Below are 26101 nucleotides of genomic sequence, written 5' to 3' on the forward strand. Positions count from 1 at the left end.
CTGATGTCTCTCAAATAATTTAATGTAGCAAATAGAAAACAATTATAAAAGTAATTTTATACCTAATTTGTGCTTTTATTTATGTTTCTAAAGTTTGGGTCTTTTTAATTAGGATCACATGATTAAGAGATAATCTTAATCAGTTTTTAATTAGCAGAAGCTTAATGTGTATATAGCTGTTGCAGCAGCTGTAGCTCAGGCCATGCTTTATTCATATGGTTTTCTATAATGCTGCTAGAAGATAAGCAGAGTAATAATTTGCTAGCCAATGATTTACTTGGCTCCTGAATAAAAGCTGTGTTTGTACAAACATTGGAAATCAGTGAAAAAATATGTCAGTTTAAATGTTAATTTTGTTAATCAAGCTACCACATCTTCAGTATATTATAGAGGGAGCAATAGATATAGATAGATATATGAAAGTGCACTTTGGATTTAATACAAAATGATTATTTTAGAAAAATAAGCAAATGTTTCATTGTTCCCAAACATCATATACCCAGTGTTTAAGGCATTTAGATACATTAACTGTCTAAAGAATCCATCCCATCAGGTATCTTTCTGCATAAGGTAATAGACATAGGCTGTCAAAACTCCTGGGGGGATTAGTGATAGTTAAAAGATGCTTTGGTAACTTTTACTTTGGACTTATGACCATTTCTGTACAGCCCAAACATTTGAAGTCTGGCTCTTAAGGAGTTTGAGGTCTCTTGTGGCTCTGACTTCATGACTGGCACAGGAAAGTGGGCTGTCTTGGTTTTTCAGATTTTTTCCAAGACTCAGTGAAAAATGTGCTCTCAGCCTGTGAGTTATACAAATAACAGAAGTAATTCAACCAAAACCTGATTCAGTTTCAAGAGAATTTCAATTGAAGGGAATTATTGCAAGTTCCCCAGTCTTGTGTCCCACCTTTCAGCTGACTGTATATTATAGACACTTCTCTAAAGTAGTACCTTGGTATGCTGAGTTTCCCAGACAGATCAAAGATGACATATTCCAGTTCCATATGCAGTTTGAAGTATCATCTCCTTAAAATTTGATGCAGTCAAATTGGTATGTAGTATTTACATTATTTAGTAGATTGGCAGTAAGTGCCTGCCTTAGTTTAGGTACTTCTGATGTTAGGCTTTTTTGGTTTCTTCAGAACCAGTAATTTCTAACAGTAACAAAAAAATTAATACCGTGTACTTGCTTTACTTCCCTTGTGTTCCCTCTGGCTGCATGGGCTCCACCAGGGGATGATGATCTGGAGGCACTGAAAGCCAAGAACATCAAGCAGACAGAGCTGGTGGCTGACCTGCGTGAGGCCATTCTCCAGGTGGCACGGCACTTCCAGTGTGTGGATCCCAAGAACTGCATAATTGTGAGTGGAAACAGCTGGATCTGCACTGCTGTGTGCTCCAGGCGTGGGTTTTGAGTGTTCAACACACGACAGGGCTGTTCAAATGCTCTTGAAGTGTGGGCTTGAGAAAGAACATGCCAGGTGTAATGGCTGGAGGGTGAGGCTTGCTTAATCCATCTGTGGTGGAGGGCTGTGCTGAGAGGTTGTCTGCTGTCTAGGAGCTGGAAAAGGTTTGGGAACAGGGGCAGGCAAGCTTTGGCAGACAGTTGGGAGTGACCTGTGGACTTTGATTCCTCTCTGCTCTCCTGTGTGTGCCTGCTAGGATCTGACCCCAGACTACAGCATGGAGAGCCACCAGCGGGACCACGAGAACTACGTGGCCTGTTCCCGCAACCGGCGCCGCCGAGCCAAGGCACTGCTGGATTTTGAGCGCCACGACGACGACGAGCTGGGCTTCCGCAAGAACGACATCATCACGGTGTGTCAGCCTGGGGACAGGCACGCCCAGCTTGTTTGGGATGCTCTGCTACCTCTCCTGCAGGGAAAGGAGGGAGGAGATAAGCTCAGAGCCCAGCTAGGAGCCCAGGAGGAGCAGCTGGTGCTCCTAGGGACTGCCTGGGAATGAGGCAGTGTGTTCCTGTGAGTGTTGTCCTGTGGGCTGTTCTTGCTGCCACCACAAAGTCCCTTTCCTGGCTGCTGTACAGCTGTGCAAAAGGTGGATTTGGTCCAACCCAAGTCCCAGTTTAACACTGCACACTGAATTGGAAAAGCATCCATTTGCATTTAACTGTGAGCATCCCATCTAAAACTGGGGAGAAGAGGATGTTTGCAGTAGCTTTGTGTCCTTGAAGGCCCTGGGCTATGTGAGAAGAGAACATTGGCAAAGCAGTTGAGAACAGAGCAGTTCCTCATTGTGGACACACAGTCAGACAGCTGTACCCCTCCTGCCACTGGCATCTCTTCAACTGGTATTTTCCACTCCCTCTTTTTCAGATCATTTCCCAGAAGGATGAACACTGTTGGGTGGGAGAGCTGAATGGACTGAGAGGTGAGAACAGGATGGGTTGCACTGGGGAGAGTGGGGCCAGATGCAGAGCATCCATTCATCTACAACAGCTGCTCTGGCACCAAAGGCTCTGCCAGGTCCCCAGAGTATCTGCCAGGGGCAAAGGAAACATAAGAGAGCAGTCATGCAGCAGTGACCTGGTCACTTGGGGTGGTTGGGTGCATGTCACCACTGCTGCATGTGGGCAGTGTCCTGCAAGTGGCTTTCTTGTGCAGCTGCCTTAGTTGTGATTTTTGAGGCAGCTTGCTTCCTTCTTTGATGGTAGGCCCTGTGAACTCTGATTTTTTTTCTCAGCTCCCACTGGGCTTTGTGTAAGGATTTCTCAGTATCTTTGTCAGGCTCATCTCTTTGTTCACTCTTTGTAGGTTGGTTTCCTGCAAAATTTGTGGAGATCTTGGATGAGCGGAGTAAAGAGGTACTTAAAAACCCCACAATTACAAAAAAACTTTACATTTAAAAAAAGGGTTATGTCATAACTAAAAAAACACAGCTGAAAAGAGCCATAGATTTCCCTCTTTCAGTCTGTTTGCTTCTCTGGCCTCTGAGTGCTTTGTGATGTGATCAGGCAGCTTATCTTCCTAAACCTGTTTACCCAAATTCCTCACGCTGACCAAATGGAGAGTGAGGGCCCCAGAGGGCTGCCAAGGCACCTGTGTGAGATTCAAGGGGTTTCAAGGACCCTAGAGATGAGGAAGCAGGGCAGTGTTTCTGTCTGCTCCCAGCTGCCTGTGTTCTTTTACTCCTTTGAGGCTGTGCCTATGGATCCTGCACATGCTTTGTGACCATGACAGTAAATTCTTCCCAAGCAGTTGTGCCCAAGGGGACAATCTGTCTTAGTTCCTCTTACAGCTGGCAGTGATAGGATGGCACTTATCTATAGCAGATACTTCAATATTCCTCAGAAGTCCTCAAGATTCAGGTAGTGTGCATGACATAAACATCAGCAGCTGTTGACCTCAGCAGTTTCCAGGGGAAGTGGAGAAGGCCTGGTTCTCTCTCTTCTCAGCATTTGGGGAGTGAGGAAGAGCTGAAAGGCTGACCCAAGCTCCCCTAGAGAAGCCCCCAGAGAGATGTCAGTATTGACCTATCACTTCCTTCCCCCTCTCTCAGGGCTCCTTAGATGCAGATCACCTCTCTGTGCACAGAAATGTCCCGCGCTGCTCAGGGTTTCTGCTCCTAACTGTGGAAACAGAGAGGATCTCACTTATGGGGGTGTTAGCGGACTGTCAGCATGATACCTCAAAGTGGTGTTCCCCCTGACCTGGAAATTCCTATTTGGTTCTGTTTGTCTTGACTTTTAGCAGCTTACAGAGTCCCAGAGACCTCAGTGCAAGTCCCTCTCCACACCTTAGCTCAGTCAGCATCACACCATCACATTCCTGTGTGCTGAATGCTGCCGGGCTGGTGCTGGGGTCACTTGTGGGGTCTCCTGGGCACCACCTGAACAAAAAGGTCTCAGGAGATCCCCTGCAGTAGCAAACAGGGGCCCTTATGCAAGAGCATGACAGGTAGAGGTGGGGAGGGTGTTCTGGCAGGCACCTGGGTGTGGAATTGGTCTGTGCAGAGGTGTAGGTGAGTGGATCACCTCCATGCTCTGCCCCCTGAGAGCTGGCTCTCCCTGTTCCTCAGTACTCCATCGCTGGAGATGACTCTGTCACAGAGGGAGTGACAGACTTGGTGCGCGGCACACTCTGTCCAGCCTTGAAGTCCATATTTGAACATGGATTGAAGAAGCCATCTCTGCTGGGGGGTGCCTGCCACCCTTGGCTGTTCATTGAAGAGGTGAGATGTCCCAGTTCCAGCACATGGGGCAGTGTTGCCAGCGGGCTGAGGTGGTGGGTTTAGGGCAGGTGTGCTGAGTGTCCTTCTGCTCCTCCAGGCTGCAAGCCGGGAAGTGGAACGGGACTTTGACTCCGTGTATTCTCGCCTTGTGCTCTGCAAGACTTACAGGTCTGTGCCCTGCTCCTCCATGCTCATCAAACTGATGCTGCTCTGCACCTTGGCAAGGCTCGTAGTCTGCCCCGTGCTCCTGTGGGTGTGGTGTCAGCAGGCTGCTGTGCCTGTGCTGACCTGGGCTGGCAGTGGCTCTTGTCCCCTCCCCTGGGCCCCTGTGTTTGATTCTGGGTCTGTATCTGGCTCTCATGGCTGCGGGGCACCTCTGGGCTCAGCAGTAGCATGAGAGCTGTTGGGGTATGAAGCAGGAAAGTGCTGCATCTGCTCAGGGTGACTGGAGCTAGCTGGGTCTCTGCTGTGATCTTTACAGGCTTGATGAAGATGGCAAAGTCCTCACTCCAGAGGAGCTGCTTTACCGGGTGAGTGCTGCCCCAAGCCCAGCCAGAGCCCAGCTCCTACTTTGGGGATGTTTCCTGTGGAGACTGTTGGAGGGAGATGCTCCAGAGTCTCCCAGACCTTCTCTTAGCCCCTCTGGTGGTAGCAGGGGGCACTGATGGGGGTGGGGAGCATTTGGCTGTGTTGCTGAAGTGGCTGCCCAGCAGTAACCACACCTTCCCTCCCTGCAGGCGGTTCAGGCTGTGAACATGACACACGATGCTGCACATGCACAGATGGATGTGAAGCTTCGTTCTCTGATCTGTGTTGGACTCAAGTGAGTCATCTGGTCCTGGTACCCTCAGCATTTTGGCTGCAAAGAGCTTGGGAAGGGACAGAGTGGGCTTAAGGACAGCAGTGGTTTCAATCTTAGGCCACAGCATCGTTTTTCCCCCCTCTCACTGCAGCCACTGGGAGAGACTTGTTCCTTGTGTATTTGGCTGGCCTGATTTCTTGCTGGAAGAGGGAGCTCCTGTTGTATGGGGTGGCTCACACAAGTTTACGGGGTTATCCTGTTCCCACAGGGCTGGGGATGGGGGTCAAGGCTAGGGCTTAAAACAGACTACCCCAGAGGGATGGGGTTTCTTTCCCTGGCTGCAGCTGAGTAACAAGCCTATACCCCATTGTTGCAGCGAGCAGGTGCTGCATTTGTGGCTGGAGGTGCTGTGCTCAAGCCTGCAGACTGTGGAGAAGTGGTTCCATCCCTGGTCATTCCTGCGCAGCCCTGGCTGGGTGCAGATAAAATGTGAGCTGAGGTGAGTGTCCCCATGGCATGTCCCCATGCCAGTGTCTGGAATAGATTTCCCCCTCCTCTGCAGGAGGTGGCCCTCACTACAGCTGGGTTTGGGCCCTCTCCAGTGAGTTGCAGTGTTGGCTGCCCAGACATCCCAGCCATAAAGATTTCCTGCTGTGTGCTGAGGCAGCAGGGAATCTCTGGGCAGTTTATTGTGAGGCACTGTGCCTGCCTGATCCAAGAACAGAGCTTGGCTCCTGGGGTCCTGTTGTGACAAGCAGGCAGCCTTTGCCTGCCTCCTGCTGTACTCCTATTCTGATGGAGAGTCTGCCTTTTCAACCCCACTGCTCTCCATGTCCTTTGCCAGGCACTCCAAGTCCAGGCAGGGAACAAGGAATATCCTAGGGAGACAGTTGGACAGTCATTGGCTGAGGAGTCAGTCACCCACTGACTCCCTGGTTAGGTGAGAGGGCTGAAAGCAGCTTTAGTGCCTGAGCTTGCACAAGGCAGTCACTTGGAGCCCAGGGCACACATCCCTGGGGCTCTGGGCATCCATGCTCCTGGCCCTCCTGCACTCTGCAAAGCCAGATGAAGTCCCAGGGAGCTGGAAGGCAAATCCCCTGCTATCACCACTGCTCCAGCCTGGTTCCTGCTGTCCTTCAGTGGAAGCTGGCTTTTGTGTGCACCACCCACTTGCCTCAGGCCCCAGTGGGAGCATCTGTAGCCAGAGGAACCCTGTGTGTGCACACTTCAGGGTGTTCTCAGCCCGCTGCTGAATGGGAGGGGGTTTCTGCCACCTCTGGGCTGCCATGTCCCACAGCATGGGGGCAGTGCCAGTTGGGCACAGCCAAAGGACCGAGTGGGACTGGTTCATGTCTTACATCCTGCTTCTCCCAGCCAGCAAGGGAGCACCCTGTGCCAGCCCCTCTGAGCACTGCTGCTGCAGGACACTTCTCTTGCTCTAGGGAGAGGGAGGGGGCTGCAGAGCTCTGAGGTGCTGCAGGAAGGGGTCTGCTTTCTGGAGAGGAACCTGCCATCTGCTCTTGCCAGCTGCAATTGTGCAGCCCTCAGCCAGGCGTGTCTGCAGTCCCCCGGAGCCCGGGGCTGTCCCTGCCTCCCTGTGCTGCTGCACCAGGCTCTGTAGGGGCTGCACTTGAGTCACATCTTCAGGCTCCTTCTTCCAGCCTGGCCTGGGAGGATGTGAAGCCCAGCAAAGAGGGAATGAGTGACTGCTGCTGTCTTTTCAACACCATCAAACAAGGAATTTCACCCTTGTAAGCTTAGTGGCATGCCAGGACAAGCTGGGGAGACAGTGTATTTGTGTGCCTGGGGCAGCAGTTGTGGGCAAAGGCTGCGAGTGTGGTCTGGGGGGTCCATTTTAACATCACACTCTTCTGGTTTTGTTGCAGAGTCCTCGGCAAATTTGCTTTCAGCCTCTCTCAGGACTGGGAGCTGCCAATAAAGAGGGAGGTGAGTAGGTGGCATCTCTCATTCTTTCACTCAGCCAGGGGCTTCACTTACTGCCTCCCTCTCCCAGCTTTGTGCTTCAGCTCATTATCTGCCTCTTCTGGAGCCAGCTCCAGAGGCTGTGGATGGGGCTGCTTTCCAGCAGCTGCAGCAGGAGCTGTGGGGCAGTGGTGGCAGAGGGGGCTGCCTGCCCTGCCCAGCTGGGGCAGAGGGAAGTGTCAGGCTCCCTTTCCCAGATGCTCTCCAAACCAAAGGCCTCTCCCTGTGCCAGCTGTGCAAAGGTGGGAAGTGCAGGAAACTGCTCTGGGTGCCAGAGCCTCGGTATGCTCAGGCTCTGCCCGCAGACACAACCTCTCCTTTGCTGTCCTTTTCTGGGCGTGGTGCACTGACCTGGGTCTCTGTGTCATCCTGCAGGAGAAGGAGAAGAAGCCACTGAAGGAAGGGGTGCAGGACATGCTTGTGAAGCACCATCTCTTCAGCTGGGACATAGATGGGTGACCCCCACCCCGCCCCATCCTGGGGACCTTCTCGATGGCCACACTCATCTCTTCCACCCCCTCATGTCTCACACCCTGCCCTTCCCCACCCCACCCACTTGTATCTGTGACAAAATCCCCCCGGGGGCTGCCAAACCTCCTGGGACAGATGGAGCAGTGCCAGGAGGCTGAGCTGCAGACCCAAGGGGGCTGATGGTTGAGGGTGATGCTGCAAAGGGACAAGTGTGTTCTGGCTACTAAAAGCAAGTGCCCCCTTCCAGCTTTCCACATGTCTGCCACCCCTATCTCCTGCTTTCCTCAGCCCTGCCTCCCCATCAGTGCCCAGGGGAGCAGCCTGGCTGGAGCCATTGTGCCCTGCCCCATGGGCCAGCAGTCACGTGTGGGGATGTGAGTGTGTCTGTGGCTGGAGCTGTGGGAGAGAGATGGCCCTTTTGGGATGGCTTTGATCCATGAGAGCTGGTGCCATGTGGAATTGGGCTGGTGAGAGACTCACTGCCGTACAGCAGCAGGGAGAGCACATCCCCTCCCCATGGCAGCCAAGGGCTCCCCTGTGCTGGGGGACACAGCAGAGTTCCTTTGACTTGGAGCTAAGAAGGGGGAACTGGCATCAGTTTCATTCCACCTCCCTGGCACTGGTGTGGGGTGTTGACAGGAGTTGCCCAAATTTACCAGCCTGTTACCACTGTAACAGCCTTAGGGGATGGTCATTGTCTACTCTGGGAGCAGACAAAAACCACCTCTCCTCCAAACAAGAGTGTTTCATGCTGTCGATTTTTACTGTTAACCAAAAAGCTGTAAATTTCCTCCAGGAACATGTATATTTTGGCAACGTTGTAGCTCAGGACAAGGTTTAGGTTGGAGCTGGCTCAGGGAGACCTACTTTTCCTCCTCGCCCTGCAATGGCATTGGGGACGTGGGTCAGGAGTGGAGAATTGCTGCTTTGTGGTGGTGGCTCTGGATATAGAGTCTGTGACTTTCTACTGAAAGCGCTTGTCTGTGAGCACAAACTACTGATGGGATGACACTAGATTCTTACTTTCCTTTATTTGGTGGGTTTGTAAATAAAAACTGCGTCTTGGGGGAGTGCTGGGCTTTGTGGGTTTTTTTTTTGACAGGGTCAGGACTTGGTTTAATTTTTCCTTTCTGCCATTTGACAATGGTGATCCCATTTCTGTGCTGGCACTGAGGGAGCTCCTTGCATTGGAGCAGCCCACAAGGTCAGGCAGCAGCCAGGGCAGAGCCAGTTGTGCTGCCAGCAGTGGCAGCCCTGCCTCGCCTCTGTGCCACCAGCCCTAAGAGCAGGTCCACAACAGAGCCTCAGAAAAGGCAGAAATACTGGAAACTACGGGTTGCAGGGACACTGCAGAGGGAGGACCCTTAGGAAAGGCAGAGGGGCTAGCAGAAAGCAGGGCTGGGTGGTGGGGACAGCAGTGTTGTCTATACAAGAAGCATCTCTGGACAAAGCACAGGTGTAGGCTGAGCTGCAAAGTGGGACAGTAACAGTGCACAGGCCCTTGGGACAACTGTGTTTAGAAGTCCAAGCTTGTGGGAGGGTGGAAGTTGCAGCATATATTCTGATTTGAAAGTGAGTGTCTTCAGTGAAGGTAATTCCTTTGGAATGTGGCTGCAGAAGGGGCAGTGTCACCTCACCACCACCTGCAGTCCAGACCAGCCTGCTGGGCTGGGGGAGACAAATAGCTGTCCCTGGTAAAACCTGCCTCTGGTTGCAGGATAGGTAATTTCCATACACTGAGGGAATCTCTCTGCAGCTGAGAAGGATGAGCCACCACCACTGAAGCTGCTTTTTTCAGGTTTGAGAAAGACACAGAGGGATCACCCACCCTTAGCTGAAAAAGGCAGAATGGCCCCAAGCCCTCCCACCAGCACAGCAGAGAAGTTCTTGAGAACATGGCTGTTTGGAATTTTTTTAATAAAATGGATTTTTTTTCTTCAAATATTTGTAACTGAAAAAATAATTCAATTTAAAGATCCATTCTCTCCCCCATTAACTTGTCACTTTTATCCTTTTCCAGTTGAATACTCGCTCCGGATCCGATGCCCCAGCACCATCCGACTGTGATGGTGCTGATCACCCCTCGCCAGTGGCTGCATAGTGGAAGGGAGAGTGCGTGCTAGTCAAATACACATTACAAACAAGTAGTGGTTACAGCAGAAAGATTCAGGATTACATTCAAGGTAGAGGCAGAACATCAGACTTTGTTTTTCCCAATGGGTGCAAAAAAGTATGTCCAGGGGAATACCTCTTCCAACAAAGAACTATTGAACTATTATTCAAAGAAATAATAGTAAGAAAGCAGAGAGAGAACTGGGCAAGCCTGCTCTGGGCACTGCTTGGGGAAAAGACTTTCTAACATTTTCAGGGCTGAGGCACCACCTTCCCCTCTGCCCACAGGCATGGGGTTAGCACTCACTCTCCTGGCAGAAGCCCCTTGTGCAGAGGGGCTCCCACAGGTCAGCTGGGCTCCTCAGGACATGAGGCTCATGGTTCTGCATCCTCTGGGCTCCTTGAAGCTCTTCAGCCAATGCAAGTATGTTGGGCAAAATCAGGGTCATTAAATTCCTACAGTTTCACACTTGATGGTGGATGGGTGAAAGTGAAAGGGAGCTCAGCCTTCCACCAGCAATCTCTGGGAAGGGCTACACTGCTATCAGGCATTGGCATCTCTCTGCCAATCACTGGAGTACCTGGCTCAGGGCAAGGAACCAGGGCTGGGTCAGGCCAGGACTGCAGCTGGAGTCTCCCACCTTCCTCTAGGAACTCATTGCACTTTATTGATAATTTCCTTCTTTATTTAATAGCTGTAGAATTGTAATTATTTGTACCAAAGAAATCACACAGCTGGTTTTTGTGGGGGCTACTGCAACTATGGGCTGAAGAACCTGATTTTGCTTGAGTCTGACAAACAGGCAGCCTCACATTTTGCCCCTAGCATCTCAGAGATCCTCCCACTCCCCCCATACTTTCCTCCTTAGAAACTCCTTGCCTTCTGCTGCCACAGCTGGGCAGAGCTGGTGAAAGCTCCTTAAAGTGATTGCTAAGTACTCACTGCTCCCAGTGAGCACCTGGGCTGTGCCAGGAAAGAATTCAGGGAGGGCTCAGGAGGATAAAGGGGGTGCTCACCAGACTCTTTTATTCTGATTTTTAGGATGTGACACTGTAGTTTGAGGAATAGAAAGCCTGTGGGGAAGGGGAGGGGGGAGTGCTGTCCTCCCCAACCCGGACACTGAGGGAGGCAGATAAGAGGCTCCAACTTGCTTACAGCTCAGGGCCAGAAGAGAGAGGAGGGGAAAGAAAGGAAGCTGCCAGCAGGCTCCCCCTGCTAATGATTAGGAAAGTGGCTCCCCATGCAGTTAACAAGCAAAGGGCTCAGGAAAGCAGGAGTATCTCCCAGCTGCAAATAGGCATGACCCCACCCAGCTGCCAGTTCAGTGGCTGAGGGAGAGCACATTGTGCAGGGTTGGCATTTACCTGCCTCACCATGGAGCAGAGGTACCAGCACCCCTGTGGCACAGCCTCTCCCTGGGAAGAGGACCAGGTAGCAAAGTTGCAGGGAAGAAGCATGGGGCTCACAGCTACCCCTCCCCAGCAGGAAGTTCTGCAGCCCACAGTGGGGGAAAGGTGGGAACAGCATCCTCAAGGAGATACTGAGAAGGATGGCAGTTGATCCTTCCATTGCCTGAGCAGGTCAGTACCTCAGTCTGGGTGACTTCAGAAGCCACAGCTTCCCCCACCTCACTCAGCATGAGCAGCCTGGACCCAGCTCAGGGCCAAAGCCTTGTGGCGAGGTGGCCACATCCATGTAAGCCATGTCCCATCTGCTCAGTGTGGCTGTGAGTTACTGACACAGGAATTCTAAAGTAACAGCGTAAGAGTGAGCCACAGGCCTGGTGCTCCACCACAGAGCCCTGTCCAAGGAATTGCACTGTTGTGGCTCTGAGGTCCCGGGGACTTGTACACCCGCTCCTCAGCCTGCAGTTGCCCCAAGGCACCAGCCTGGGGCCCCACAGGGACACAGGGCACCAACTCAAAGTAAGCAGCCATTTACTTTTGCCTTTTACTCTGTGGGACTGGAGGAAGGGAAGAGCGGAGTTCAGCTGCTCAATACTTGCTTTCAGGCTCCTCCTCAGAAAGGGGCCCTCACAGTCACTGAGCCAGGAACTGCGCTGTGCCACACAACACCACTCTTGCAGTCCCACTTCCCCTTCCTTGCCTATGGGGTCCAACATCCATTCCCAGCTGCTGCTTTGCACTGGGGCACGTGTTACAGTGAGGCACCAACACAGTGAAGGCAGAGACAGATTGCACGTGGCCCCCAATGATATGTTACTGATTGCCAGCTGTGCCCCTCACCCGCTCCCCAGGACACGCCAGGCTGACTGCCCAGGTCCCTGCCCAGGCTGAGTGCCCTGCTCACCTGGGGATGTCACGAGTGTCGTGGGAGCTGGGGACAATGGGCTGTGCCCGACAGCAGTTTTAATGTATAAGGACCTGATTTTAGCACCTTAAAAACCTGTTTTGCAGCCCAAAGTGAGTGAAGGTAGCGGGCAGGCCTCTGCCAAGCTCAGCAATATTTGGGAAACCAGCTTAGACATTAGCAGGTTGGTGGGGAGCCCTGGTTCCCTTTGGCTACATTTAGAGAAGGTGCCTGTTCTGCCCAGCTCCTCCCAGCCCTGCGGCAGATCAGACCCTCCCCTGAGAGATGGCAGGTGGTACAGAAGGCAGCTGCTCTGGGCCCCAGCCAGCCCTCCTGCCTTTGTGTCCTGCTCCAGAGGTAGAATCCATTTCCACAACCGTTAAGACCAACCGTGTTGGGGCAGCACAACCCCCTTTATCTGCCAATCCCAGGAAGGCGCAGAGTGCTGCTTCTGGAAACAGCTCAGGCCCAGTCATGCTCTGTCCCACGTGAGGGAACAATGTGCTGCCATTGCTCCTGCCTGGAGAAACGGGCTGCTGGCTCTGCTCTCACCCCAGCTGGGCCAGGCTGTGTGGAGTGGGCAGGAGGCCACCAGCTCCACAGCAACTCCTGCCCCTTTCCCCCCGCCAGCAGCCGATCTCCCTGCCCTGGCCTGGCCCACTGCTGGCTTCACGCAGGAAGGACACTGTTAGGGGAGGAGTACAAATACTAGGAGCTCTTTCTTTTTCTTTTTTTTTGATTGACTGGCCTCTTCCCTCTGCATGCCTGTGCCCTCCCACTCCCGTCCCCTTCAGTCTCTGCTCACAGAATTACAAGCAAGAATCCCAGTGCAGCTGCAGATCATGTCCATCAAGAAAGTCTGTGGAAAAGAGGCTGGGAGCCGTGGTGCTCAGGGGAGCCAGGCTCATGACAGAACCCCCTGGCAGCTCCAGCCAGTCCATGCTGTCCAAGTTAGCCTCAGCCAGATCCAGGGCTATGCCCCCAGACGGCTCGTGAGCAAAGTGCAATTCCGAGGTGTCCATGGGTGAAGGCGGGTGGTCCAGGATGGCCGAGCTGCTCAGCATCTCACTGTGGAGGTCATCAATGAGGGACAGGGGCTCCGGCCCGTCGTGGCCCGCCGTCAGCAGCGGGAGGCCGGTGCTGCTCTCCAGGAAGTCCTCCAGGCGGCCCGGCAGCACCGGCTGCCCCAGGGACACCGGCACCGCCAGCTCCGAGGAGTGCTGGCTGCTGGGCACTGGGGAACACGCCGGGGCCACGGGCGCCTCTTTCCCAGCTGGGGACGACTGATCCTTGAAGTCAGCAGAAATCTCTGGAGAGGGAACAAACAGGCCAGGTAAGGAAAAGTCTGGCTGAACACTAGAAGGATCCCTCCCACCCACCAGGGCCACAGACACCCCCCAGACTAAGCCATCACTGACCACCAGCTGGGATGAGGAAACATCCCTGTGCCCGTGCTTGCCTCACTATGGGGAGTTTTCAGCCCACCTCCCCAAAATCCCATCTCTGTCCAGTATGTCAGAAGCGATGTGCCTGACTCTGATGCAGCAGAGCTATCAAGAATCACAGAATCATATTAAGGTCTGAGTGACATCTCCCTCAGTGCCTTAATGACTGCTGCCAGTGCTAAAGGCACTGGAAGGGACACTGGAGAAGAGAGTGAGGCCATAACAGACTCTCCCCTCGGTGCTCTGCAATCCCCAGAGTCAGACCCAGGGACGGTGGGAAATGCTGGCTTTGTCTCCTTACCTCCACTTTCAATGAGGATATCAAACAGGTCGTCCATCTGCTGGCTGGAACAGCCATTCTCCTGGGGAAAGCAAGTGCAGGATTAGCTTCCTATTCAGCAGGGGAACTTCCACCTCCAGCAACACCCTTGGCTGCTGGCTCTCCTCCCCTGCCCCAGGGATGGGGCTGTTTTCTAGCAAGAGTGAGCACACCATGACATGGCACCAGAGTCCTCTGTAACCCAGGCTGTAACTGGCTCGGAAAGTATGGTCAGCAATGGCAGTGAATGGCTTGGGATTTTTTACCTGGGTTCAGCCCAAACCCTCCAGAGGAAGTTCAATGAGAAAGGTGCAGTTGTGTCTCCATTCCCTATCACTGGCCCACATCAAGAAACTAAGTAAATTCACAATGGCAACTTTTCCTCTGCTCTCCAAGGAAACCAGGGAGAACAACAACTCTCACCTGGGCCTTTGGCTGTTGCTTCATGGCCTCTTCATAGCCTGGTGGTGGCTCTTTCATTGGGACCGAGGGAGCCGGAAGAGGAGGTGGAGGAGTTCCAAAAAGCGGCGTGTGCTGTTGCTGCTCCAGGTCCATCTGGGAGGGGGAAGGGGCAGCAGGAGAGCCAGGCTGTGATGAGGACTGTTTAGAATGAAGGCAGAAGAGGGAATGAATGCAAATCAGGGAAAAGTCTACATCAACTCCTGTCTCACAGCTGCTTTGAGAGATCATCACCTCTCCCTCGGAGCACGGCACAGCAGTCTGCACTGCTCTGCCCACAGCAGCCTGCCTCCTTCCCTGGACTCTGTGCACTATGCCCTGACTGCAGGGGAAGAAGACAAATTTCCCCTTGACTCACAGCTGGAAATCTTTAGTTGATTTTTCCAATGCTAAAGAGGCCACACCACAAACCACCTCCTCACTTCTCCTGGACGGGGAGAGCCTCATCTATCCAACCAGGGGATTCCTGCAGCACTTTGGAGGGAAAGGGCATTTCCCTTGTGTGTTCAGCCTACTCTGTGCAATATATCCAGGGCCTGCCCACCTCCCTCTACAGTGCCTGCTTTGGAGTCACAAGCCAGCTTCACTTAGCAGCAAGTTTCACAGCCTGCTGGTGGGCAGAGAGCACCAGAGCACTCAGCAGCACCAGAGCTCCAAAGGAAACCCCAAGTGTTGCAGGAAGTGGTGCTCATGACTCAGCTTTACCAGATGAATCAGCACATAACTGCCCATAAGAAGGAGGATCAGGCCTTTCTCTCTACAGCAGCTCTGCATGACCCACACAGAAACTTGCTCCCCTAGAGCAGCAAACCCTGGGCAGCAGCTGAATGCCACTTCCAACACGTGTACATATTGATGCCTTTGCCTATCCTGTTTTCCCTGGAAAGCTGCTCATCTGTTCTGTGACCCACAGGTAGAGAAGTGACCCCAGAGCAGTTCTGCTGGGGTCCAATCTTCCTGAGAAGGGCTGGAAACCATGGCACAGGCCATGGGATGTGCTGGGAGGGCACCTTTTTTGACACACTGGGTGGGCTGGTTTTACCAGAAGTACCAATTCTCAGCAACTGCTTATGGAAACCATTGGGGAAGAAAGGCTGCAGGTTTGGAGGTGTTGAGAAAGACAACTTGGTGTAGGCCAGCTGCCCTGTGACCACCTGGAGACCTGGCTTCTGACCCCACAGGGAGGCAAAAGGATTGGAAAAGTCAGTACAGACACCTCTGCAGCACAAAGGCTAAGGAACTCCAAGGAAAAAGGTGCCTTTATTTACCTTCTCCACTTTCTCCAAGGTCTCAAAGCAAACCAAGGCACTGACCCTTTGCAAAGTACATTTCTCACTCTAAATATGCTAGAAATCACTTCTGTCTTCATACCCTTTCCAGGAACTGACTCAGAAATGATCCTCCAAGCTCTTAAAAACTCTTAATCATCTTTCTGTACCTTATCTTAATTACAGTTTAGAGAGACAGCTAAGCAGGCTAGAAAGGGTTGAGATGTAGAGCATAGCCTCTTTACAGCCAGCACCTGGAGAGGGTTAAAGGCAGAGGTGCTCTCTTTCCTGAAGCCATATAACACTTCACAAAGTGGTGATTAACTGGCATGCTCAGGGCAGGGGAATGGAAATGACAGCATGCTCAGCAGTAGCAGAGACTAAAAGGTCACAGCCCTTTTACCCCTCTGAGCTCACATGCCCCTCCAGCAGCAGCCACACTGTCCACAACACCCTCTCTCTATGCAGCAGCCACCTCTTCTGTTCAGCAGCAGTCCTTCAAGAATCTGGAACACTCCTGTGAATCAAGGCTGCCCACTCCAGCCCCTCGTTGTTTTTACTCCACAGACAACACCCACTGGAATGTGGTACATTTGTACCCACTGCCTGTGGGTACAAACGCTGGCAGCAGGCAAAGAAAACAAAGGGAGAAAAGGGAGCAGGCAGTGAGCTACCTTAGATTGGTTTGGTCCTCTGGGCTGCTGCTGCTGCTGCTGCTGCTGCTGCTGCTGCTGCTGTTGTGTGGGGTGCTGAGGGGTGTTTGCAGGTACCTGACACGGCAGTTGGCTGGAAGTTTTAGCGGGTGATGATTGTACGCTCTGGAAAGAAAAGGGTATCCATAACAGGTTATTCCCCAGACGTGATACTGACACAGGGCTTAGGCTTCTTACAGGATTTATAAGTTTGTTTTTCCCCACTCTTTATTCTTTATTAAATTCCATCCTTCTCTTTCCCTGAGCAGAGAAATCAGACCAGATGCGATTGAGAGTCCTAAGGGAGGAGGTAGTACCAGCCTAAATCCCTGGGCTACCCATGACATGCCTTGAAGACTGCCAGACCTGACAGGAGCTGTGCCCTTGTGGAGCAGCGGTGGAGCTCAGGTGAGATTCTCTGCTGCCGACATCTCACCTGCTATGCAGCAAACGTAGCCTGCTCAGTGCCTGTCACTAATGGCAGACACTGCCAGTTGCTCTGCAGAAAGTGCAAGAAATGTATCAGCAGAGAATGAAAATTATCTTTGATGTCATGGAAGGTGCTGAGGTTTGACTTATGCCATCAAACTTGGGCATATTTATCCCTTCCTGGAAGGAACACTAGGAACACTTCTGTTAAGTGCTGAGCTCATGCCAGCAGGGGATTCGTAAATCATCTCTGATGAAAGACTCTGTTAACACTGAAATACTGACATGCATTAAAACAAAGAGCAGCCAAAAAGCAAACAGACTGCTCCCAGGGTCTGATTTCACCTCTTGGTAGATAAGATGACCCATCTATCACTCCAACTATGATCTCTACAGTTAAGGACAAGAGGTGAAATACACTCTGCTCATTTTACTACCACAGGCATAGTTGTTAAAAACCAGTGAACTGTGGCAACAAACCCTTATAGTCCAAGCCCAAGGTCCTGCCTGACAAAAGGCAGAACCATGTGTTTGGAAGAATGCTGAACAGCCTGTGATGCACAGAGCCAATCGTGCATTGCCGTACACAGCTCATCATAGTCAAATTCCAGTCTTTTTGCCAAAGATCTGCTTACACTGCTCTGTTTTACAAAGCCATGATCTACCAACCACTGCAGTGAGCAACTCAGCCCTTTCAGTATTTACTGTACTGAATTTCCACCCCGTGAGGCCATCCTATGGTGACCTGAGTGGGACGAGGAGAGAGGAACCCAATCGCCCACAGCAGGGATGGGATCTGACCCTTGCCTACCTGCAGGGGTGGGCAGCTGCTCCCTGCCATCCCGTGGGGAGAGAGGCCCTGCCTCTCGGTGCTCTGCTTGGTCACGGTGAGGACAATGTGGGTCCCTGTGGAGTCAGTGATGAGGGTGGGGGGAGGGGTGCCCTTGATGAGGGCGCTCCCTTGCTGGCCAAGGATAAGCTGCGGGCTGTGGGACTGGCACGGCGGCTCCGCCTCCTCCTGCTTCACCAGCACGGCTTTCTTTGGCACTGGGCTTGGGTTCGAAGTGTCCATTTGGCTAGCGCTTGGTGCAGGGCTGAACTGCTCTGTTTGGCCACTGGATTGCTTCGCACACTGGCAACTCAGGAAACCATTTTCACTCTTGACCTGGGCGCCAAACGCTCCTGGCTTGGAGGCGAGGGCTGTTCCTTCTCCCGTGGCTGTTGGGGCTGGCTGGGACTGCTGGGAGCGCTTCTCCTGCTCCAGCTGCAGCCTAAGCATCTCCACCAGCTGCTGCTTCTGTTTCAGCATGCGGGTGAGTTCCTCAATCTGCTTGTCCTTCTCCTGCAGCATCTGGTCTTTGTCCCTAACTTCTGCATCTCTGCTGTTACCAGCACCACACCACTCTGACTTGGGTGCCACATTTATGCTGCAGGAAGCGGACTTGGAGCTTTCTTCCTTTACCAAGAACTGCACTGGAGATGTCTGCAAGGTGAGCTGGGTCAGAGGTGAAGTCACCATCTCTCCAAAGGTATCTCCAGTGCCCGAGTTTTCATCCCCTGTACTCATTTGCGAGCGCTCAGAAGGAGTTGGAGAAACAGGAGGAGTTGAGCCTGTGCTCCCAAACTTCATCACGCCGCCACCAGTAACTGTGGCCACAACTACTTCTGCTGGTGCAATGCCAGTGGTGACCAGGGCTGGCCCTGTGCTCAGCCTGGCAGTTGGGAAGGCCACCACCACCTCAGCAGCTTTAGGGAGGACGGCTGCTGTGCTGGGCTTGGGAGTGGGGGTCGTTTGGCCGGCTGCACCGTTCTGCTCTTGGTAAGCTCGGAGACGCTCAATCAGGTCCGTCTTTGTGCCCGAGACAGGCAAGGCCCTCAGCTTTAGCTCCTGCTTCAGCTCTGCTACCTGGAAAGGGGGGAAAAAAGAGAGCAATATTAAGAGAACTTCTAACTGAACAACTATCAGATATCAGCAGCAACATCATTCAGTACTGCCCGATGACAATGGCAGAAAGGGTCTGTTCAGCTTCACAGGACATTTACCTTCATCTCATCCAGGTTGGCAGGGAGAGGGCCAGGCTTGCCCACTGCAGCATTACTGTTTTGTCTCATCAGCCCACCTGAACCAGAAGATACTGAAGGTGTGCTGCTGACTGTGGCAGAGAGATTGCGTACAGCAGGGGCACTGGCACCACTCTGCTGCTCTCCTGGAGGCCTGCAGGAAAAGAAAGAACACAGACATCAAAACCACAGCAGAAAGACACCAGAGGCCCTCAGTGTCCACAAACATACACATTCAGAAACATCTGGGTCACTAGTGCTGCCCTAGACTCTGAAGCACATCAATGCTCTCAACTATATCCATGCTCCTTGCTGTGCCAACTGACTCCCTTCAGCTGCTTTTGTCCAATTCATCTCGCACCAGCTCTTTCTGAGGCCCTCTGGAACCTACAAGGCTGAATGTGTCACACTGTGACACCCAGAGGCCACCCCTCACACCCAGAACACCAGGTCTCTGCTAAGAGTGCTGCTAAGTGCTTGCTAAGAGACCTGCCACTGCGGACCCGTACTTAGGTGGGGCTGGCAGGATGGTCTGATAGTTGTAGTGCTGCTGCTGCTGGTTGAGGATCTGAAGCTGGAGAAAGAGCTGCTGTTGCTGCAGTATTTTGGCATAGGATGAATCCATGGGAGGAGCTCCCTTGTCCTGCTTTTGGTCCGGGGGAATATACTGATGATACTTTAGCTTCTTGACTTTCGGCTTCAACTCCTTGGCTTTTTTACTGCGCTGAGACTTCTCACTAGCAGACTTGGGCTGGCTTTGCTATTTAGAAAAAAAGGAGGAAGCAAGTAAGAAAGGAAACACTGATATAATGTAATACTCCATGTAAACCAGAACACACACTGGGATTTTAATTTTGAAGTTTTCTAGTTTGTTCACCTCAGGGTCTTTCCATGCTTCTCTAACTGAGACATTACAGACACCGCACTGGCAGCAGCTTATGCTGCACCATAATGCAGGTCACCTTTCCCAGCACATCAGATCATTTGCTCATCCAGTGCAGACTCATTGACTCTAATTACAGATAACACTGATCATTTCAAAACATTTTGCATTCAGCATCCGTTTTACAGAAGATGAATACACCATGGAACAGAAAACCCCATTAAATATGTTACAATTAGTGTCGGAGGAAGACACTAGTGAGAAATGTTTCCTCCCTTTGCATCTATTAATCTAATACTTCCAACTCTAAACCTGCTTAAAAGTAACCTTCTTATCTTCCTTCAGACAACAACAATAAAGACATCAGCCAAAATAGTACCTTAATGAGTGTTGGTGGGGGCTTGGCAGCAGTAAGAGCCACTCCATTGGTAAGACTAGGGGGCAGAAGAGGTGGAGGTGGCAGTGGTGGAGGTGGCTGCTCAGGTAGGAAAAGAGTTTCACTGGAGTCTGCACTAATCTGCAACTGGGATGAACCCTGCAGGGACAGAAAAAAGCATAATGAATACACACAAAAGGAGGGAAATACTTTACAGAGTGCAGGAAGTGTTCACTTAGGAAGGAGCATGGCCTTCAAATTTTTAATCAGATGCCTTTAATGCACTGCTTTAGTTGTCCCTGAGAAGCAGTACAACTTCTTAGGGCAGAAAAGGAATCAAAATCCAACAGCTGTATCTCCCAGCATTTCCTGCTGGGATCAGTTGCACATAGGCTGTATCACCAAGCAATGGCTGCCCACTTCCCCACAAGGCACCACCATGAGGGTTTGTGAATAACCAGAATAACTTCACGGAGCCAAGACCCCTTGTGAAATCTGACATACTGTATCTCTAAGGGAAGCCTCAGTCTCACTTTTTAGGCTCCTCTGCCACAAATCAGCATGAATCTCCAGGGCACTGCAGGAGGCCTGCACATTCTCACCTGAGCTAGTGATGTGCCAGTGGTGCTAGGGAGAGGCTCACAAATCCGGGAGTCCATCGGTGATGGGACAGAGCCTTGGGACTCATGGCTGGCTGGCTGTTCTGGGGAGAGGGCATCACTGCTGTCCTCATCAAAGGAGGAGTTATCTGCAACCTTTGGGTAGTTCACCTGTCCAACTGAAAACACAAACATCAATTGTGGTCTATAAGGTGGAATAAGAAACTACTTGGTTTGACACTAAGTGTTTCACAAAGACAATGATGGCATGGAGAGCTGTGCTTAAAGCACCAGCTAAAAATGAGAGAACAGAGTCCAAACTGGATCAGGTTTAAGTGTTTACATTCACTATCAGTACAATAAAGTGATGTGGACTGGTGTGAACCATTTCCCTGGCTTCCTAGCCAGGCAAGATCAGTGAGTGTAAGAAGAGATCTCAGGTCTGCCCAAACCCAGCTCAGTGGCATGGCTTATTTCATTATCATCTGGTACCAAAGAAGAAGACTGGACAGTGTAAGATTGAATACTGGCTTTTTTGGTGTTCATCCTGTATGTTAGGAGGTAGAATCTCTTGGATTCTTCTGTCTTGGAAGACAGATTCCCAAACTGTCCTCTAGTCTTACAAGCAATAAGGGCTATGGATTAAGTGATGGCCCTGGCTGCTATTAGCATGTCTGTCCATCTAATGCCCAGTAGATAAATTCAAATGAGTGTACACTTGTAATATACCGAAGTTTTTTTAGACTACATTTTCTCAAATTAATCCTGCTAAGCAGGGGAATACTGTCATTTGACCTCACCTAAAATCAAGAGGAATTCAGAGATGTACTTTGCTCCGTAAGAAGGAAGCCACATCTCCTATGCTTCGGTTCACAAGTTCACCCTTCCTCAACTACTTCTTGTTCAACAGTGAAGCCAGGCTCTCTCACAACACTGTCCTTTTCGTTTTTTATGGAAAGTATTCCATCTTGCTCACAGTTGTGTCCCATTTGTCTTTACAGTAGCTGTGCATGTTTGAGGGGATGAATAACCACAGACACACAGACTGCTCAGTCTGGGGAGACAGGAAAGAGCACTGCTGAGGCAGTGGGAAGGCTATTCCTCAGCATTCCTTTCAGCCCTTGGAATGGCACTGGCATGATTTACATCTGTTCTGGTTTATTTTTAAAGGGCTTGAATCCTCTGAAGTTTTTGAGTTCACAGACATCTTTTGTTTCATCACACCTGTTTATATTCTGTCTCCCCTCCTGATCTAAGTCAGCGGGTTCTCCCTTGACCAACATTGTTGACATGTTATACTGAGAGAGGGATTTTAAGGAGACAATCTAGGGAATACAAACTTTAACAGCCTTTCAAGTCTTTAGGGTATACAACTGCTTTCATATTATTCTGGAATGTCCACATTCCCTATAATTTAATGTCTCCATAGCATTACCTGGGCCAGAGGTGTATCTTTTCTGAATCCTTGGGCTGAAAGCCTGTGATTCTGGGCCAGGAAAATGAGACCAGCCATGGGGTTACACTCTCTTAGACATGCAGGTGAATTAATAGGTAACCACAGCCACATGTGGGAAATGCCCTCCACAAGGATCCTCCTCTGATCTTACCAATAATAGCTTCCTTCAGGCTCGATTCTACAGGCAAGATGTTCTTCTCCACCAGCTCCATGGGCCCTGGCCTCTGTGCTATCTTCTCATTGAGATCATCTGCCAGTCTGGCTCTCTTCAGCTTCAGCTGCTTAGCCTGCAAGGAGGGTTCAGCTGAGGTCTCTGTTTGGGGCAAAGTAAATAAAATGGCATCAATCCAACAATGGTCAACCCATGCCCTTCAGCAGTATTTTAATTCTATTCAGAAAGGCAACTGTAGATAACAGTAGGTAACTGTACAGAAAAATAGTTGATAAATAACAACAGGTAACTATGCACCACAAAGATATGACAGATGTTATGTATATTTAGGTTATAAAGATAACACTACAGCAGCCCTTTTGACAAATTCACTGCTCTCAAACTGATGTCACCCAATTCTCATTCAACCTTTCCCCCTGGTTGTGCCATAAGCTTGGTGCTCAGCAGCAGCATAGCACTCCCTCTCTGAAGCTGAGGTTTGTTATTAATCAGATCAAATCTGCCTCAATCCCTCTTGGACATTTTACAGTGTCTTCCCTTAGCAGAAGAGCAATCCATGGTCATTCTATTTCATTGTTGCTCACCTATACAAAACTGCACAATTTGAATTCACACAACAGAATTTTCTGAGAATAATTCTGAGCAAGCAGAGTTGAATCCCTCTCAAGGAATCATGTAACAGGCATGATCTTCTGCCCGTTCCCAAGTGGAAGGAAGCTTTGGAGGTCAGAGGCAAAGGAGAAAGCTGTTAAAAAGGTAGTTACAATAAAGTTTATTGTTGATGTTTTCACGTTCAGCACTTGCCATACCTTCCAGAATGTGCATCCTAACCAGCTCTGATCTCTCGGGCCGGGAGCGGATTTTGCGTTTCAGATAGTCCTCTGTCTGCAGCAAAAACAGACAAACAAGAACCCCCTTCAGCTGATTGCACACAGGAGTGAGGGACTCTAGAACAGCACAATGAAAACAAACAACCATCTCTAGCTGTTACTGAGATCTAAATAAGCACCAAACGGAGAAGGGCCCCATCTCCTGTCCCAGGGCACCCAGAAAATGAGCTTACTCTAAAGATGACCTTCTATTATAATTACCTCAGCCAATTGTGCAATGCTGCCCCACAGAACAGAAACTGGGAAGCACTTCCTCAGGAGCTGAAGTCCTCTTTTCCTGTTGTATGCACCACCACTAACTTGTCTCAGGGAAACATCCATGAGATTTCTTTTTATGTGAGAGACAAATGCACTGGGTCCACTGTCCACAGAACACACTTTCATGTACTGCTGGCATTCAGGGCTGACTTGTGGTTTGGGCATACTTTTTAATTTGATTAAAGATATGTTATTTGTTAAGCTAAAGACCCCATGCAGTCCCTTGAGAGGCAGAATCTAAATGCTGTGACAAGGCTTATTTCACTTCCAGAGCTGCTTTTAGCAGCAGAAAGTGCTATGGAGCAATGGACAGAGATGACCCTGACAGGCTGAACATGTTACTCTTTACACTGCTGAGGAGTGGGAATCTGGAAGCAGCAGGTAATAGACTGGTAAGTACTGGACATCAGGATGGGCCTTCAGAGAAAATAAGTATTAAAGTCAGTCAGAAAACTGCACCATGGTTGCTCAGCTGCCCACATAAAAATATTAACTTAGTAAGGTTTTAGGAAAAAAAAGAGAATTAAGCAAAAGCCCTCTGGTCACTGGTCTTAAGGCAAAGTCCCCTGTTGCAATCCTTCCACAGTTTAAATGGCTTCCCTTACAGTTCTTAATCACAGCTGTTTTGTTTTTTTTACTTATGTTGCTTTCACTTTTAAAACAAAACTTAGTCATAACAAGTTTCATTCCACTGTAGGCTAATCAGAAAAAAATATCCCCAGAGGCCTTTTGAGGAACAGAAATTACCAAGAAACTCCCCAGTTAGAAAAGGTGGCACATGAAGTATGATGCCTGGCTTCCTCTTTCTGTAGAGCCAGAAGTTTGTGATTTCAGTCAAGATTTTGGGGGGGGATCCTCTCTATTCAATTTTCAATTTTTCTAGTCTCCTAGGTAAAAATTGCATGTGCAGGTAACAGAGAAACTTTCCTCAAAGGTGGAACTGAGCTCCATGTGATAAGAGCATTTAATAGCATTTAAGGGCAAAACAAACATCATAAAAATAAAAATGTCAACTGCCTGGACAGTGGGGAAGAAGAGTGTCAGCCACTTCCAGAAAGATGACTCTAGGGAAAATCCAGGCACCATTTTCAATGGGCTTTAGGCATAACTAGTTCGCTGAGGGTTAACCAGCACCACGTGCAAGCTGCAGAACACCCCATCTAATACACCTCTGACTCCAGAGAGCTGTATGACATCCAGAATATGAACACTTCCCTTCTGCATCTCATTAACAGCTACAGGATGCCCAAAACACAAGACATACAATTCCTGACTTCCCCAAAACACTAAAGATTATATTGCATCTTACCCTGGCACGCTCCAAACTCTTTCTTTGTTCATGAAATGCAGCTGGACTTTTCAGAGCTGTGGAGAGGAAAAGCATTTAGAGAATGAATTAGAATGATGGAAGCTCTCTCACTGCACAACCCTTCAGGCCAACTAAGTTAAACACACCACAGCAACTGCCTCCTGCATCTTCCAACACACTGAGGCACATCTCCAGCTGGTACAAAGCAATGGAAAGTGCCATTCTCCATCTGACAGCACAGGGACACAGGAACTGAGCTGAAATTTTTGTGGGCCATTGGAGTGTCTAACAAGTGTCTACAAGTACACTCCTAGTCAAACTAACCACTGTTCCCAAAGCTGGGTCCAAGAACAGGATTCAGAAACAGCCCCCCAAAAAAGCCTTTTACAAGCTTCAATAGAGAGTAGGATATCCAGGACCCTTGTGGGAATGGCTCTGAAACACTGAAGAGGTCAGACTGTTGGAAGGATGGGGACAATGCTAATGAACTGTAAATCCCCTTTACTATCTTTTAATGTCAAAGGAAGCTGCAAGCCTTTCCTGAATCTGGACCTGTGTTTTGTACACGTGCAAGGACTGGCTGCAAAGCCTGAGGGTCCACAGGACACAAATACTGCTCCCTGTAAGAGAAATTACTGTGAGAACAGGGGCACTTGGAGAGAAAAGTACATCTGTCTATTGACAGAAAACCACAGCTTGAGGAATTAACTGCAGCTCTCCACAGAACAGACCTTCTCACCCCCTTGGGCCCTGTTTAAAACCAGAGCCAAAATGGATCAGGTTTTAAGAAACTGATCCTCTACTGTCCAGGACCGCACTAACCCTGGAGGAATCTCTCACTCTGCCTGACTCCTCTGGAGCACACAAAGCTCACGTCCCACAGTAAAACCAGAGCAGGGGGATGATGGTGTCAGTAGCTCCCCACAGTTTCCCTGAAGCTGCAAGTAGCTTGTTTTTTTAAATAACGACCACACTGTGGTTTGTATTAAGTAGCTGAACGGAGTGTAATAATTTCTTTTCATATTTCTAAAATACTCATTTCTTAAACCGTCTAAATTATCACAGAGCTAAACAGAAAAGTTAAAGAACTTCAGCTTTAAAGATAAGTTGCAGGTCTTTTGAAGACAGAAAACTAAGCTCATAGAGTTAGTAACTCTGAAGTGTTGCCTCTAGGTCCTGTGATAAATAGTCTGCTGATATTATTTTTCTCATAAGACCAGTGATGAAGTATTTCTCAAATACAAGTCCATAATGAAGTCTCAAAAGACTTAAAAAAAAGTCCCTGCATAAATGCAATGTAAGAAACTACTTCTAACACATGTGGAGCCTTCCATACCCTTTCTTACAGAATGAAATGGGAGTAGCCACAGAAAGTTTTACGACACATTCTGTGAAATACAGAGAGTCCTTCTGATACCAAAATTATTTTTAGCCTTTTCTTTTATACAACTTTTATGTATTCTTGGTATTCTTAGGATGCATACTTGTAATTCCTTAAATCTGATAATTGAGCATTGTCCTAGTATTCTGTTAGGAGACCAAACATCCTAAAGGCCTCGCAGCTGGAGGCTGGAAAACCCAAGTCTATCTCAGGAAACCAAGGTCCTCCCTAGAAC

General features: G+C 50.0%; 2 protein-coding genes across 4 annotated transcripts in view; one reads left to right on the forward strand and one right to left on the reverse strand.

Annotated features, from left to right (window-relative positions):
* The window catches only part of SGSM3 (small G protein signaling modulator 3), a 30895-nt gene extending 21507 nt beyond the window's left edge, over positions 1 to 9388 (forward strand). For all 3 annotated transcript variants that reach the window (XM_071422968.1, XM_071422970.1, XM_071422969.1), the window contains 11 exons: positions 1236 to 1363; positions 1665 to 1820; positions 2336 to 2390; positions 2774 to 2823; positions 4038 to 4190; positions 4288 to 4358; positions 4672 to 4720; positions 4928 to 5013; positions 5369 to 5491; positions 6879 to 6939; positions 7351 to 9388. In XM_071422968.1, the coding sequence (XP_071279069.1) occupies positions 1236 to 1363; positions 1665 to 1820; positions 2336 to 2390; positions 2774 to 2823; positions 4038 to 4190; positions 4288 to 4358; positions 4672 to 4720; positions 4928 to 5013; positions 5369 to 5491; positions 6879 to 6939; positions 7351 to 7434 (1016 nt within the window). In that variant the 3' untranslated portion in view covers positions 7435 to 9388. The remainder of the gene's footprint in view (positions 1 to 1235; positions 1364 to 1664; positions 1821 to 2335; positions 2391 to 2773; positions 2824 to 4037; positions 4191 to 4287; positions 4359 to 4671; positions 4721 to 4927; positions 5014 to 5368; positions 5492 to 6878; positions 6940 to 7350) is intronic.
* Positions 9345 to 26101, reverse strand: part of MRTFA (myocardin related transcription factor A) — a 77600-nt gene continuing 60843 nt past the window's right edge. Inside the window, exons 3-14 of the mRNA XM_071422967.1 lie at positions 24486 to 24541; positions 22838 to 22913; positions 22008 to 22169; positions 20404 to 20579; positions 19805 to 19960; positions 19052 to 19302; positions 18525 to 18696; positions 17293 to 18387; positions 16035 to 16178; positions 14057 to 14233; positions 13616 to 13676; positions 9345 to 13178 (exon numbers count right to left, since the gene is read on the reverse strand). Coding sequence (XP_071279068.1) covers positions 12679 to 13178; positions 13616 to 13676; positions 14057 to 14233; positions 16035 to 16178; positions 17293 to 18387; positions 18525 to 18696; positions 19052 to 19302; positions 19805 to 19960; positions 20404 to 20579; positions 22008 to 22169; positions 22838 to 22913; positions 24486 to 24541 — 3026 coding nt within the window. The 3' untranslated portion in view covers positions 9345 to 12678. The remainder of the gene's footprint in view (positions 13179 to 13615; positions 13677 to 14056; positions 14234 to 16034; positions 16179 to 17292; positions 18388 to 18524; positions 18697 to 19051; positions 19303 to 19804; positions 19961 to 20403; positions 20580 to 22007; positions 22170 to 22837; positions 22914 to 24485; positions 24542 to 26101) is intronic.

The sequence above is a fragment of the Agelaius tricolor genome, unplaced genomic scaffold, assembly GCF_023055355.1.
Source record: "Agelaius tricolor isolate 1412-34295 unplaced genomic scaffold, bAgeTri1.0.p SCAF_3, whole genome shotgun sequence".
Classification (NCBI taxonomy): domain Eukaryota; kingdom Metazoa; phylum Chordata; class Aves; order Passeriformes; family Icteridae; genus Agelaius; species Agelaius tricolor.